The sequence below is a fragment of the Hippocampus zosterae genome, chromosome 17 (genome assembly GCF_025434085.1).
Source record: "Hippocampus zosterae strain Florida chromosome 17, ASM2543408v3, whole genome shotgun sequence".
In the NCBI taxonomy this organism is placed as follows: domain Eukaryota; kingdom Metazoa; phylum Chordata; class Actinopteri; order Syngnathiformes; family Syngnathidae; genus Hippocampus; species Hippocampus zosterae.
In genome coordinates, this window is record NC_067467.1 from 4,105,411 (window position 1) to 4,121,637 (window position 16,227).

The following is a 16,227-nucleotide window of genomic DNA, read 5'->3' on the forward strand; positions in this document are numbered from 1 at the left end:
ACGTGGATGTCTTCCTCTTTTTTTCCTCTCCCTTCTTCAGTGGTGCCTTCATGAACTACTCCACAAACTTGGATATTCCAAAAACGACCTGACAAATGTTATACGCCCTTTCGCCACTCGGGATAAATCACATACATGGCCGACAAAACGTCACGTTAATCCACAATGTGTTTAAGTGTTATTGATAAGAAATGTATTTGATTAATATTGCCGATTTTGAGCTCTGTATCTGAACAAACGGGGATTCATAAACACAAATGCGTTGCTATTTTTGTCTATATCGGTTTGACGCCGTGCACTTGAATTTCACTTCGTCATTACAATTCCCAGATGTCATTGAATGCACCATTACAACAGCTGAGTTGTTGACGCGATCACGCTATGACGTCACGCGAATACAGTCAGAAATTTGTGTTGGGTTTTTTTGCAGTTTGGCAACGTCGTTTAACAAAACTATAGGTATTAAACTATATTTTCTCAATAAACACTGCTTGCATTATCTCACGTTTAGTGTGTATTGTGTTCAGTTTTTAAATGTTGAAACGGTCAGCACGGTGGAAAACTGGTTAGGCCTCCCAGTGCAGTTCTGAAGGGTTCGATTCCGGCTCCGGCCTTCCGCTGTGGAGTTTGCATTTCTCCCCGTGCCTGCGTGGGTTTTCTCTGGGTACTCCGGTTTCCTCCAACATTTCAAAAACATGCATGGCGGTCAGATTAGAAAATGGATGGATGAACACGGAAATATTCTCAGTTTATAATTGCACGTGTGTTTATTCTTGTTTGTACATCATAATAGCACTTGAAGTTGTCTTCTTGAGGGACAATACACATTGACTGATAATTCATCACTTGCACATTTTTTCCACTGACTGGTTAATAATTTATTCGTGTGATCTCCCATGCCACATCCACGCATCACAAATAAACAGGTCTTACTTAGCCTTTGCAATGTTTACTATGACCATTACATTTACCTAATTGAAATGTCATAATGAGCATCAAGTTCCCAATCTGGAGCATTTTATAACCGCTTGTAAACATAGATGACTTTGTGGCAGGATGGACAGTGATGCTCCACATCTTTGCAGGCGTCCACGCAGAATGGTATACAGCAGCAGAGAAAACACCTGATTGAGGAAAACAAAAAACGTCATTTTCAGTGTGAGGAAGCAAGATCAGAAGCTTATCAATATATTATGGCTGTAACGTGTGTTTTCGCTCTTCACCCAAATATGGTGAGGCCTCCGCAGATGGCCCATGTCATCAGGCCTGCCGTGCGCGTTATCTGGGTAACCACAGTCTGCTGACAGTGGGGGCATATTGCTTGTCCGGGGCTGTCTTGCAGAGAAGGTGTTACCACCAGATGAGTCACTGCAGCTGAAACAAATGCAACACAATAACTTTTTCTTTTCATCTTTGAAAACAGTTTATTCCTCTTATTTATAGTTTTTAAGGCCATTCTTTCAATTCCTATGGGGGAGTGTACGTGGTCAAATCATCCTTTATTGTAGTGACTTAAATTGACCAGCAGAGGGTAGCAAATACATCGTGATCACGTGATCTCAGTCTATTTGGTCGCCTTCATTCATTTAACATCTCACGCAAGCGTATTATGAACCACTTATTCTATTTTGTAAACGAGTTGGTTAAATATCAGGCTAGACTTAAGAATAATTGTCACATGTGGTGTACACAACAATATGCTGTGATTGGAATTGGAATTCTTCTGTGACCTGAAGCACATCCCAAAAGGTGACTGTGCTCGGGGACGACAAACAAAGGTAAGTTGTGATGCACAAGGGCAGCAAATGGACTATTCTGCACATCAGTTTGGACGCAAGCTGACTTCCTCATGCAGTGCAGATGCAGTCATTTGGTGTTGCGCACACAGGTACTGACAAATTGTGACAGTACGGTAACTGACTTCTAAAATCCGCTCTGCCCGTGCAATTCAAATATATGTACTACTGTGATCAGTGTGAGGAATGGAGAAGACAAAATACACATGTGGGCATTTATATGGACCTGTACATCTTTGGATAACAAGTATTCGCTCACCTGTGGCAGACGTACCTGGGACCAGAGTGAGATCAGCACATAGCAGTTGAAAACATATGCAAACAATACAGTATATCCGTTAATATGCAGTACATTCAATTACTGCACTGCTCTCGCGTACAATACAAAAGATTCTCCAATTCAGGGTGATAACAAACGGTTATTTTAAAACAGGCGGCATCCACAGACCTCCTTGGTATCCAACAGGTGGGGATCCTACATTAAGTGCTGGGTTCAGCCCAGGTGGGGGTGGTGCAACCCCATAGGTCATGGGGGGGCCAGGGTAGGGCGGAGCTGATTCTTGTCCTGGGTATCCTTTTTCCATCTTAAGAAGTCTTTCCTAGACAGAAAATGTAAACATGAAACACGTTCTTAGCAAACCGCAGAGAAAACAAACCGATCCATGACAAAGTACTTGGACCTATCTTGGAAAAGTCAACTTTTCAGAATAAATGAATGAGGTGGTCCTTTTTTTTAAGTGCTCTGGTCACCTCCCAGGGAACAAAAGCAGACCGTTCATGAATGGTTGTTTGTCTTTGTTCGTCGGAGTGGTTTAGCTAATACATACATAGTCAATATTTGGAGTTCTTTCCTGTAGTTATTGTAACAACAATTTAAAGAGATGCCAATGCCAATTCCCCAAATACACGTAAAGGAAGAATGCAAATATGGGCTCATTGTTAGTGTGATGTTTTGCGAGGCTGGGATGGGCCAAAGAGGCTCAACAGTAAGGGAAGTAAATGGCATTGCGGTTTTAGTACCCTTTGGCCAGTTTCCTGATTGTTGATTTTGATTGTGTGTGCAAGGAGCGCGTACAGTATGTCCAACCTGACAAATATTTCCAGGCTACGACACAAAATATTTCACAACTGTATTTCCGCCCGAACAGAGCCAAGCCTTTTCTTGTAAATGACACTTTGAGCATTCGTAAAATTCCCCTTCATTACGTCACTATCAACGAATACCAACTCACCTCAGTGCACAGGACTGAAAGCGACATCTTTCAGTTCAACATTGCGATTCTCTAAGTGGCGTAGCCTCGTGAAGCCTTTTGTTAAAAGGTCAACATTTTATCCTTTATGGTTTTGTAAGAGTACCGCACAAGATGTCTTATTGTGACCTGAAAAATGCAATGCTCCAAGTCCATGGTCCAGGAATCACGGAGCCAAAGCACTTCACTTCAGCTTATCAATAATTTGATTAGAGGGAGAGAGGCATGGGCTTGTGCTTAAAAGCTGCGATCAAGTTGCCTGGCACGAGTCCCGATCCCATAAGTGGTCGAAGCGTTGCTCATTGTGTATTCCCAGTCCCTGCTTGCCATCCACGGTTTCACCATAAATCCATACTAAATCATTTAGAGAAGCATAAGTCACTCGCGCATGTTCACCGCAGACTTGCACGAGTGCCTCGCCCAGTTTTTTTGTACAACAGTGGGAGATGACTTTCTTTGTTATCAACAGACCTGATATAATACGCAAAATAAGGATGCCATTAAACAGCAAATCAAAAGAATAAAATATCACTCTTTGGTAGCTCTGATTAGGTCTGGGGGCCAAAAAACCCCCAAGGGAAATCAATATTCAAATTTTGGCACAAATACAACAGGGTTACGTAACATATCATCAAAATGCGCTCTCCATTTCTTTGAAAATGTGATCAAATATGATTTACCTACCTGTGGCGTTTTACACCGGCAATGAGAGGGAAAAACCTTCCTTGCTGTGTCTGCTTGACTCGAGCGATCACAAAATCAAGAGCACGCTCAATATGTGCAAGGCGATTATAAAACCAGCACTTCACTATCTACATAATACCAATAGAGGATGGATTATCTACTGCGCTTCAATTTTGTACTTCTCACAACTTTGTCAGGTGGCCCTCCCATCATCCCCGCCCAACTTCCCCACGTGACTGCATACGTCAGAGAAAAAAAAACAAATTATACTGTGTCGGAGTATATATATATATATATATATATATATATATGTGTGTGTGTGTGTGTGTGTGTGTGTGTGTGTGTGTGTGTGTGTGTGTGTGTGTATGTATAGAGAGAGGTATATTCATATCTAAAAAATTGACCAGGATGTAAATTTTACATCGCTCATGATGCATGATGTTTGGACACAGTATAGTTTGATTTTTTTTTTCTCTGAGGTATGCAGTGTACATATATAAATATATATATATATATATATATGTACGGCGGCCCGGTAGTCCAGTGGTTAGCACGTGGGCTTCACAGTGCAGAGGTACCGGGTTCGATTCCAGCTCCGGCCTCCCTGTGTGGAGTTTGCATGTTCTCCCCGGGCCTGCGTGGGTTTTCTCCGGGTGCTCCGGTTTCCTCCCACATTCCAAAAACATGCATGGCAGGCTGATTGGGCGCTCTAAATTGTCCCTAGGTGTGGTTGTGAGCGTGGATGGTTGTTCGTCTCTGTGTGCCCTGCGATTGGCTGGCAACCGATTCAGGGTGTCCCCCGCCTACTGCCCGGAGACAGCTGGGATAGGCTCCAGCACCCCCCGCGACCCTAGTGAGGATCAAGCGGCTCGGAAGATGAATGAATGAATGAATATATATGTACACACACACACACACACATAAAGAGCAAGAGAGAGAGAGAGAGAGAGAGCACTCGCTAGCTACATAAGATAAGATAAGATAAGATATCCTTTATTCGTCCCACACTGGGGAAATTTACAGCCTAGCTAGATAAATAGATAAATAGATTTTGTCTGTGTGCGCGTATGTGTGTGTGTGTGTGAACATTGAATGAGTGTACTGTAAATTTCCCCAGTGTGGGACGAATAAAGGATATCTTATCTTGGATATCTTATCTTACTGCTCCGATTTTTTCTTCTAGGGAGTGGTTAAAGTGTAAAACAAACCCTAAACATGTTACTAATACGGTTAGGTTAAACAATACGTGATTGTCTTTAATTATGCGTATTCGAGGAGGAAAAAGAAAAAAAAAGAAAGAGTGTCCTTGTCTTGACACCTTTCTGCAGCTCATCCTGTTTTGCATCTGCATGTTTGAAGCACAGCAAAACAACAACTTTTCACACAACGCATGTGCACCCACTCTTAAATATAGCAGGATGTGCGACAGAAGTTAACACTGTTAAATAGAAAAATTCTGCGACACTTCTCCTGACATTCCTCTGACACGCGCATTTCACAACATGTGACAAAAAAACCTCATGACAGTCAGCTCGAGAAGTCCAAGGAGAGGTCACAAGAGTGCATCCTGTGAGTACGATTCACTATGACATCATGAGTCTTGAAACATAACGTTACACTACACACGATCATAGACAAAAATCCAAACGTCAAACAAATACAAATTTTGCTCCAACATGTATGGGGGCAAGGGAATTTTCTATAAAATATTTGGTAGTTTTCTTCAGACGCTTTGGTAAATTTCTCAAACCATCCTTGAAATAAGCGTGAAAGAAAGTGTATTTCTCAAATAGCACAAATGCATTTTCCTCCTCAAAATCCCAAGTGCAACTCTCAAAAGTTAATATTGTGTCTCACTGAAAATTTCTGTGCCATCAGAAAAACTGTCTAAAAAAAAAAATAGAGTAAACGCAGATGCTACAGTCTACCCGTACAGCACAATTTGAATTTAAATTAAAAACAGTCTATTCCATCACGGTGCCTGACTTGCAAGCTACTCAAATATATGCTTTATTTTCTTACTGGATGTGATTAAAAGCAAATAACTGTAATTTATTCCATTCTTAAACTGCCGCCATCATATAACAAAATTGTAGCCTTGCGACATTATAAAATCGACCGATCTGTTGGCTCTGTGTTTGATTTCTGATTGCTCATCAAAATTGTGATGCCATATTCATTCTAGTCGTCAACGATTAACTGACATTTGCGTGACATAATTTCCTGAAAATTTTAAATTGAACTCCGAATTGTACCACTTTTTTGGTGTTCAACTTCGGAGGTTTCACTGTACGGTCTGCCTACATCAGGCCATGTCCAAAGTCCGGCCCTGGGGCCAAATCCGGCCCGCGGTCGAATTTCATCCGGCCCTCGGCCCCTGTTATAAAATCAGTGCCGTCTGGCCCGCAGGTTGGGCGCAATGGAACACGTGTTGCATTGACTGAGGTCTCGTAGACTGGTGAGTATGTTTCATAGAGTACTGCTTCCCTCTAGTGGCTAAATGAGTAATAGCATTCACTAAATGAGTAATAGCATTTAGACACTAGAGGGCAGTAGCACTCTACGAGACATCACTCACGAGTTAACAAGACGTCACTCCGTGCTTATATTGACTGATATGTCATATTTCAAATGATCCTTGCAGTTGTGGATATGTGTATTGCTTGTTCATTTCCCTGTTGTTCGAGTCAAAGGTTTTGTGACTATTGAAAAGTCATGGTGATACATTTTATGTTTCAAATCAATCAATTTGCACTCAGGATACTTCTGTTTAAGAAAAAGTCAAGTGAATAAGCAGTTGCATGTGATATACCCGTTTCAAATGAACCCAAAGAAATTCTTATTGTTGAAATAAAAATAAAAATGGAAATGTGAAACAGACTGGCTTACTAAAATTTGTTGAACAATATTGTTGTTCAATGTAAAGAATGTCAGCCAAGGTCGGCCCCCCGACATTTTACCACATAAAATCTGGCCCCCTTGGCAAAAAGTTTGGACACCCCTGGCCTACATTGTTGAGGCTAGACACAATCTGTCCACGAGAGGGCAGTATTACAAAAACAAAAAAAAAGCAACGACAACTTTTGGGTTAAGTGCACAATTAGTTGAGGACCAATTCAATAGCTGCATCTATAATTAGACTGTATCTTAACTGATATAATAATGTCCATTGTTTATTGACACTGCACAAATATTTTAATTTCACAACTATGTATGTATGCAGATGTGATGTGCACTGGTGCAAAACTGCAATGACATCTATGGTGCAATAAAATAAACCACAATTCCCAAACCACTATTGGACCTTCTTTCCTCTGTGCGGCCGTACAGTAATACCGAAATGAAATCAATTCAAAATAAATCCGGAAACCTCCGTTATGAGCTGAATTCAACATGGACTAAAACGACTGGCACATTGCTATGATAATACTTCATTTCAGTTAGTTTTATAAACACAAAACGTCAGTTAACGGTCCTGTTTTTATTTTGCTTCATGGATAATTTACTGATTTTGTCAATTATTCATTCATTCATTCATCTTCCGAACCGCTTGATCCTCACTAGGGTCGCGGGGGGTGCTGGAGCCTATCCCAGCCGTCTTCGGGCAGTAGGCGGGGGACACCCTGAATCGGTTGCCAGTCAATCACAGGGCACACAGAGACAAACAACCATCCACGCTCTCACTCACACCTAGGGACAATTTAGAGCGTCCAATCAGCCTACCATGCATGTTTTTGGAATGTGGGAGGAAACCGGAGCACCCGGAGAAAACCCACGCAGGCCCGGGGAGAACATGCAAACTCCACACAGGGAGGCCGGAGCTGGAATCGAACCCGGTACCTCTGCACTGTGAAGCTGACGTGCTAACCACTGGACTACCGGCCCGCCCTGATTTCGTCAATTATTTCTCCAAAATTCCTGAGCACAGGTCTACACTCTACTGATTGTTCGTATAATTGCTTCACTCAGCATTGTCACCATCCAGCTTGGGGAAGGAGCCGTTGCGCATTATTCTCCAGCCCGTAAGCCAAACTCTGTTCAAGATAAGCCCCCCGGATGAGGCAACGGGAGCAAAGTCCCGCATGAGTGTGTCTTAATGCGAGCTTGATAACAACCGGCGCAGGTGCAATCAGCAATTACAGCCAGACCATAAGCCATAAAGTGAACACAGATACCAAGGATGCCGTGTTTGACGACACGCCCTGCAGGCCAAGTTTCGCTTTGAAAGAACATACAGCATGCGTTTTCTCGCCTGCGTGGATTTCTTCGACGGGCTCCGCTTCTCAAACTCTTCCGTTGGGGTATTCCGGCGCAAAGGAATGGATTGAGTAGCGGAGAGGATTGCGAGGGGATCATTTCTGAGGTCAAAGCTATTCGCCAGACGAGCCATGATCCACGTCGACGTCCACTCGCTGACCCAGCCGGTGGGCATCCTGCGGCTGATGGCGGCTATCCTCACGTGTGTGTGTTTTAGCCTGGTGGCATCGGCGGGCTACGTGCCGTCTCCTTACTGGGCCTGGTGCATGTTCACCTGGTGCTTCTGCTTCTTCTTCACTCTCCTCATCCTCATCTTGGAGTTCACCACCTTCAGCGCCAAGTTGCCCTTCGCCTGGGATGACTTCACCACCGCCTTCGCCATGCTGGCGAGTCTCATGTGCCTGGCCGCCTGCGTCATCTACCCGACGTTTTTCACCTGCGCCGTCTGCTACCGGCAGATCGGAGCTTCCGTGGTGTCCTGCGTGTGTTGCGGGTTGTACGTCGGCGAGGTGACGCTAAATCGCCTGCGGCCGAGCGGGCAGATCCGAGGCTTCCTCTCCACGCCGCCCGGCATGATGAAGATGCTGGAAACTTTCCTCGCCTGTCTCATCTTCACATCTCTGGAGGAAAGTCAGTACGGGCACTCTCCTGAACTGCAGTGGTGCGTGGCTGTGTACTCCTTGTGCTTCATCCTCGCCATGCTCGTCATCCTGATCACCGTTGGACAGCTGACCTCGCTACTGCCGTTTTTTGACAAGATGGTGATCGTCTATGACATTTTAGCAGCAGTTATGTATCTGACAGCTATGCTGATCTGGCCGCTTTTTAGTTTCCGAAATAATCGGAGACCAGCGAACTGTGGCTACCTGTGTTCATGGGATAAACTGGTGATGGTCACCCTCATGACAATTCTCAACTTTTGTGTTTACGTCCTGGACTCTGTCTACTCTATACGGCTCGTGTTGAGTGTCAGCGCGGAGTGAAGCTGTTTTTAAAACTGAAAAAAAGGTTTCCTGTGCTTGAATCATTGTGTGCATGCGACTTTTAAATTGCTTTTTATACAATAGAATGTCCTTTTGTCGTTTTTTTTTTTCATTCACGATAAAATGAGCGCAGTTCATGCTTTCAAGTTTGATGGACTGGAGTATAGTTAATGATTAAAATGGTATCGCTGCCATAAAAGCAATGACTGACAAAGGCAGTCATTGCTGGGTTCCACTGAACTTGTCGTTAGAAGCCTGTGATTCAACAGAGTGTCAAATCTCTCTAGAGCAGAGGTGGGCAAACTATGGCCCGCGGGCCAAATCCGACCCCTTGGTCTTTTTAACCCGGCCCGCCGAAGGTTGGTACACAATTAAGGTTCCATGTCAACGACTGCATTCATTTCATTTGGACTTGTAATGACAGGCATTTCAACGCCAGGTGGCACAGTTACTTGAAATTGCAGAGTTAGCAAGTTAAGCAAATCCCGTTCGATACGACGGAATAATGTACTCTTAAAGTCTGAAAAACGTGCCAAAAAATGCAAAATACTGCTTTTTAAATAAAGAAATCCAATTAAGAAATCCAATTAATATTATGTTGAAATTAGGTGACCAAATCAATAAAAGCTTACATGTGGCTTTGTGGTTATCCTTCCTTTTGAGTGCCCAGTTGCAAAACAAATCAAGTTGATTTAGTGTGGCACTCACGGGATTCTTATAAACTCTATGAAAAAAAGATATATATATATATATATATATATATATATTTTTTTTTTTTTTACTTTGTGTGTTAGTCCATCACGAATGAGGGATTTCTCTGCCCTCTGAAGTTTGGTGAGAGGTGAAGTGCACCCAGGACTAGACCCCTAACAATAACAAGGACAAGAATAATGAAGTATTGGAATAACGTATTGAATCTTCTTCAACGCAGTTCAATACATGTCATGAGCTCTGCAAAGCCAAGTGCAATTCAAATGCCTTTTCCATCCATCCATCCATCCATCCATCCATCCATCCATTTTTTGATCCGCTTTATCCTCACAAGGGTCACCATTTATTGATTCGATTCGCGGCTTTCAATGGCAACGTGCTGAGTGAATATGTGTCTTTGAGCGCCCCCGTCGCTGAGATATAAGATAAATGAGCCATATCATCAGCCAGTATGTGCTGTTTGGCTCTGCACGACATCCTTGCGGGGCCGCTTTCTATACGCAGCTGTGTGTTGACTCACAACCTGGTCCTGGTCGGGACCAGCCAAACAGGTCCTTTCAAAAGACGTCAGCAACTGACCATTGTGACCAAAACAACGTGCTGACGTGGAAAATACTGAAACAGCGTCCTCGCGGCACGCAAAATTCCACCCACAGTTTTCGTACCCTTTCTCTACATAGTCTATCCCAAGCGGTCTCGTTATTACTCTCTGTCGCAACACACACACACACACACACACACACAGTTATTCATATTTTCTCTATTTCTAGACATTTGTATGAGTCACTGGTGATCGCGATAAAAATGACAGAAATTGGTATAAAATGTGTGCTTTTGCGCTGTTGAGCTGTAATCGTAGAAACACCCACCGATGGGTGGGACTTTGGCGTCAGAAGGGGGAGGGTGGTACATTTTCCTCAGATAAATACTCACTGTGAATCCATCCTCGAGGCGTTTCTGACACAGTGTCGTCCCCTGGACAGAAGCTCCCAACCCAACCCTGCAGACGGCAAAGTTCACCATCATATTTTCGAAGACGGCGGAAGCGGCGCACAGACGTCCGCAAACATGACGCTTCAAAGCGATGAGGAAACCGAGCTGGAAGGTTCTTCTCTCTAACCTTGAAAAAAAAAATCCAAGACTGCTTTGATGCGGAGAGTGCAGAGCATCACTCCAGGTGGTGGCGGCGGCGCGGAGCATCTGAGGCGCACGGCGACAGGTAGGATACGTCCCATCCTCGCCGCTACAGCACAAGCAGAAAGAGGGTCGCAGTCAGAGTCAAGTTGTACAAAACTTAAGGCAGATGTGGGAGGGAAATTGTGGAATTGGAAACATTTAAGCACATGAGATTAACAGTGTAATAGAGGCGTAATAGTGACGCTTGCTAAACAGGTTGAATATGAACAATTCCCCGTTTCAATCGGAATTTTAACTCAGACGAACGATTTCATTTAAAAAAAAACAGCTGAGCTATGTTTTGACTTTGTAGAGTGCATTCAGATTTTTTAACGGGCTTTTGTAACTTGAAAAGGTTGACTCAGGCTTCTTGAATGCGTCGCTATGATCTGCATATTGTCAAGGGAAATATGAAAGCACTACACGTGCAATGTATGTTTTTGTGCATTTCAATTGAATTTGTCAAGACAACAAATGGCCCGAGGCCACATCGAGCTGTTGTCATCCGGACAATAACGCTCTAAAAATGACTTCAGCGCTGGCCCCGAGATAGTCAAGCAGCAGTTAGCCTGAAGCAAACATGTTGTTTGTTTTCACAACAACGCGCTGCGGGCTGCACGTCACTTCTGTTTTTGGAGCGCGGTTCACTGACTCTTTACATCAAACCAGTTAGCGTATTTGCGCAACACGTTTCTACAGCCTCAGGTTGCAAAGACTGACGGCTAACATTCATCAAATTAGTGGAGTTCACTCATGGTGAGAACATATCATTGCAATTCAAGGGCCTTCCTTAAGGCGCTAGTCGCCACCCCCCGACCCGCGGCCTGTTACTGGTCTGCAGGTCGTTCGCCCAGCGCAGATTTTTTTGCGGGGTTGGGGGAGCGGGGCATCTACGGCACGTCACGATCGAGATTATACGTCAGCAACTCGTTTCCCGCATCCCGGACCCGCCTAGCCTCCCACACCCCGCCCTTATTGACGAATGGTTGCCTGCAAAAAATCTGCACTTCCATGACCCCATCCCTAGCAGAAAAAAAAGCCTACTGCCTTAAAAAGTATGGCTGCACATATTTACAAATCCAAAATATATGTTTTCAGATTGAGAGGGGAAATAACAAAAATAATGCCATCTACCGTCCCCACGCCAAGTGGCCGAGAGTTAGCTCGGGAGCTAAGTGCTAGCGACACTTCTTGTGATGTGGAAAGGCTGCGATTATTTAACTAGAGGGATTTTGGCAAAAGCAAAAAAAAAAAAAAAAAAAACAATGTCAAGACAGTTTCTACATATTGCACCTAATGATTTCAAATTCCACACCCAGCCCCTCCCCCGAGCTGTCGCCAACTATATTCCCATTTGGATAGCCCCGACTAAAGATGGCCGAATACAACATCACATCAGCGTCTAAGGAAGCGGACGCGTCTTTCCCTCGGCCCCACGTGACGGAGCACAACGCCAGCATGTCCGACGCGATGGAGCCGCTGCCCTTCCGCGTCGTCATGGGGATCGTCTACAGCGTGGTCTTCATCGTGGGTCTCCTCGGCAACTCGCTGGCCATCTTCGTGGTGATGCGCTACACCAAGATGAAGACAGTGACCGACATGTACATCTTCAATTTAGCCCTGGCGGATGAACTCTATATTTTAGGAATCCCCTTCATGGCTACCAACAGCGTCCTCTACTACTGGCCCTATGGGGATTTTTTCTGCAAGGTGTGCATGACGGCAGACGCCATGAGCCAGTTCATGTCGACCTTTTGCCTGACGGTGATGAGCATCGATCGCTACCTGGCGGTGGTCCATCCCATCCGCAGCGCCACGTGGAGGAGGCCGCAGGTGGCCAAGATTTTCAGCGGCATGCTGTGGGTTGTGTCCTTCGTGGTCGTGTTGCCCGTCACCATCTTCTCACACGTTCAGGAGGGCTTCAACACCTGCAACATCACGTGGCCCGAGATGCAGAAATGGTGGTCTGTCGTCTTTATCCTCTATACATCCATCCTAGGCTTCTTCGCACCGCTGCTGGTCATTAGCGTCTGCTACTTGATCATTGTCATCAAGGTACACGTCTCGCCAACTTTTCCGCACGTTAAAGTTGCGGTGAAATAATCGGCTCTCGTCTCTTTCCAGGTGAGGTCGGCGGGCGTGCGGGCGGGCGTGACCAAGCGGCGTAAGTCGGAGCGGAAGGTGACCCGCATGGTGGTGATCATCGTGGTGGTCTTTGTACTTTGTTGGATGCCCTTTTTCACCACCAACATTGTCAACCTGGTCCACATCATCCCCGAGAACAACGCCACAGCGGCCGTCTACTTCTTCCTCGTCACCCTCACCTACGTGAACTCCTGCGCCAACCCCATTCTCTACGGCTTCCTCTCCGACAAATTCAGACAGAGCTTTCAAAAGGTGCTCTGTTTGCATAAACCCAAAGCGGGTGTTGCCTCTGTAAACCTGAGGGAAGCCCAGCAGGCCGCACACAATGACAAGCCGGCATCCAACCACGATCCGCTTTTCCCAGCCGGGAATCTGAACCACAATGGAAAAATACGGAACAGCCAGGTAGGATGTACTTGACAAGCCCTGACCTAACTAAGCCATTTCCAGAACTTTTACATTTAGGTTACTGGTATGAATCTTGGTTTGTCTATGTAACCGGCATTGGGTCCAAACCTCCTGAGTCAATTTGGACATTTTCACTCAGGGGTGTGCTCACTTTTGTTACGAGCAGTAAGACATTAAGGGTGATGTGTGACTTTGAGGGGACACTAATGTAAAGGGTTATTTGATGAACAGATAGAATCAAATATTTACAAGATTAGTACCCATTTTAATAAGATAGCCCACTATATATGGTGTCAAAAGCGTCAATACGTTAGATACTGTGTGACCCCGAAGTCTTGCGAGTTTTGTTGAGGTCACGTGTGAATTAAAGATGTGTTACTCCTGAAACGTAACGTTCAAGTTTATTTATTCACAGTGCGTCCAGATGGAGGCCGCTGGAAAACCTGACAATGACTCTTCAACGGCATTGAATGGTCAGTCAATGCCGTGAGATGATGCGACACGGTGGCCCCATGCCAAACGGGAAGTGCCACCGTTTCAACCTGGACCTCAGACTGACGAGAATTTCATTGCACAGTAACTCTCACCAGGATAGAATTCAATTCTTTATCTTTGTAGTGATCGGCAAGGCTGTTCGGATCAAATTCTTGATGCAAAAGGCAAAACGAGGTCATGTTTAAAATTCGACGAGATCAAGTGTGCTCCCTCAGATGCCCTTTTTTTTTTTAAATTTAAATATTTTGCTATTCACTGGAAAAGTCAAAAGGGGGACTTAATCTGCGACCAAGAGCAGTATTTTTGGACGATGTTCATTCATCAGAGTTTTACGTGTTAAAATTTCAGGGAACTATGCAAGTGTTTCTTAGTCTGATTGACAAATAAATAATAATGCAGTGGAAAGCACTGTGCAGAAAAAAAAAGATTTAAACTTGCATGTTGACACCACAAGATGACTATTTTCATCAAAATGAAACTCCTCAACTCACTCCAACACGAATCCTTGACACCAAGATGCTGCAGGTTGACACTAAGGGTACTATTGGCTAAATGAAGCGCCTTAATTAATTTTAGCATGGTTCCTTGAGACCAAGACGCTACAGGATGGCGTCAAAGCAATACTTTTAATTTGGCCTGAGCAGAAAAACAGCAAATAAGTGAGTTTTTCAGAAGAGACTGGAATCCTTTAAAAAATAAACTCAGACACACACAAAAATCTGCAAATAAGTGCTAATGCCAAACCTGGAATATGAGCTTGGTGACTGTATTTCAATGAAAAAAAGTGGGAGACGTATAGTCAACCTAAAAAATATATCTGAATGAGGGGTGTGGGGATGCGTTCAAAATGAGTTATTTTGCATTAAAGTTTTGCCATTTTTCAAAATAAATTATCACCATTCAATTCATTGCCAATGTTTCCTTTCCAAAATTCTTCACTAGAACGAACTCTGGAACATTCGCACACCTTGGAACGCATGCTCTCGGAACACAGCTGCTTTTTCTCTTTAGTTGTGTTGTTTATCTCAACCCCCCCCCCCCAACCCCCCACCCCTTTAATTTCAAAAGCACTCGAGAGTCTATTTTTCAAATCTTATGGCTGGCGTCCTTGCAAGTAGTAAGTTAGGGAATATATATGGATGCAAATTCTAAACAATAATGAAAGCGTTAAGTTATTGCATGATGTAAAAAAAAAAAAGATGAAACAAACAAAATGTGTATGACACCTTTGCTCCAATGTAATGAAGCAAAATAATTCATGCGCGAGACCCTTGTCCCCTGATAATTATTATTAAAGAGGCATTGTTGGCCTGAAACCATGACACATGAGCGCTTCGTTTTTTTTCTCCACCTTAGTTTGCTAATATAATAAGTCTGCTGGAGGCAAAGCAACAGCTTTCTGCTATTTGTGGATTTAAAAAAAATTAAATGCACTTAACTCATAGTGTGCTTTTATGTTTAGTGTATCATGAAAACAACAAAATAACGACAGGGAAATACTTTACTGTATTGGAATGCCCTAGCTCCGCCTCCGGTTGTCATAGTAACGGATTATAAATTAGCAAGAAATGTCAAAGATAGTTTTTTTTTTGGTGGGGGAGGGGGCGGAGGGGAGAAGCCTGGTCACTGGTTTAACATTGCAACATCACAAATAGCACCCTGTAACTTTCCACGTTCACTGGAGGCAGCTGATTAAAATATTGCATTTGAAATTGTAACAGCGGCAATTCAAAACAAACATGTGATGTCAGTTTCGCGATGACGTCTGTTTATGTTTTAACACTCCATTTCCTTTCTTCTGAAATATAGACTGTGTTTTCTATAAACGCTCTCGATGTACTTGCTGGTTGTGTCGTATCTGTGTTGAATGGTGCTGTGCTGTCAAGTATTTGGTGGTACAAATACGCTACGATGTATTTGCTGTTGGTCATTCTGGTCGAGCAGAAAGTACAATTAGCTTGTGAATCCACACGGTGTCATTCATACGACAGAGTATCTTTGTGTTCAACCAAACAGTCCCAGACTTCACTGTAATATATTTGTGAGTACGTTGAGACAAAGTTATCATTAATTCAGTACTTTTTGTGAAAATATGGGCCTTTACTCAATTAAAGGTTATCAATCATTGGTCTATTTTATGTGTTTTTGTGTTTGTACTTTTGACTGTATTTTATTTATACCCTGGTCTGTTGTGATGAGATAATATGCCCCAAGCGCTTTATCTTACCACTAGCGGTACGCGGATTCGCACTCGCGCGGAGTTGGGCAACTGACGGCCTGCGGGCCGCATGACAACACACCGAGTGTTGCACGTAAATTGTG

General features: G+C 43.9%; 4 protein-coding genes across 7 annotated transcripts in view; 2 read left to right on the forward strand and 2 right to left on the reverse strand.

The window, feature by feature from the left end:
* Positions 1–748: 748 nt before the first annotated feature.
* Positions 749–10,707, reverse strand: LOC127590026 (lipopolysaccharide-induced tumor necrosis factor-alpha factor homolog). 2 transcript variants are annotated; one of them, XM_052049427.1, is made up of 5 exons: positions 10,615–10,707; positions 2,245–2,395; positions 2,056–2,070; positions 1,224–1,374; positions 749–1,124 (listed from the first exon to the last, which is right to left on the reverse strand). In XM_052049427.1, exons 1-5 carry the CDS (start codon positions 10,705–10,707, stop codon positions 1,019–1,021), a joined length of 516 nt encoding a protein of 171 aa, XP_051905387.1. In that variant the 3' UTR covers positions 749–1,018. The 2 variants fall into 2 exon arrangements, with proteins under 2 accessions (XP_051905387.1, XP_051905388.1); XM_052049428.1 differs by lacking the exon at positions 2,056–2,070.
* LOC127590023 (myeloid-associated differentiation marker-like) lies at positions 7,904–9,353 on the forward strand. The gene has a single exon (XM_052049425.1). The coding sequence runs from the start codon at positions 8,119–8,121 to the stop codon at positions 8,968–8,970; it is 852 nt and encodes a 283-aa protein (XP_051905385.1). The 5' UTR covers positions 7,904–8,118; the 3' UTR covers positions 8,971–9,353.
* Positions 10,708–10,748: 41 nt separating the features above from the next.
* On the forward strand, positions 10,749–16,038 carry LOC127590017 (somatostatin receptor type 5-like). 3 transcript variants are annotated; one of them, XM_052049415.1, is made up of 4 exons: positions 10,749–10,900; positions 12,190–12,912; positions 12,982–13,407; positions 13,826–16,038. In XM_052049415.1, the coding sequence occupies exons 2-4, from the start codon at positions 12,232–12,234 to the stop codon at positions 13,898–13,900; spliced, it is 1,182 nt and encodes a 393-aa protein (XP_051905375.1). In that variant the 5' UTR covers positions 10,749–10,900; positions 12,190–12,231; the 3' UTR covers positions 13,901–16,038. The 3 variants fall into 3 exon arrangements, with proteins under 3 accessions (XP_051905375.1, XP_051905376.1, XP_051905377.1); XM_052049416.1 differs by having other exon boundaries at positions 10,756–10,900; positions 12,177–12,912; XM_052049417.1 differs by having other exon boundaries at positions 10,790–10,900; positions 12,220–12,912.
* dhps (deoxyhypusine synthase) overlaps positions 10,808–16,227 on the reverse strand; it is a 50,124-nt gene continuing 44,704 nt past the window's right edge. Inside the window, exon 13 of the transcript XR_007959532.1 lies at positions 10,808–10,924. The gene's annotated coding sequence lies outside the window, so the exon portion shown is untranslated. The remainder of the gene's footprint in view (positions 10,925–16,227) is intronic.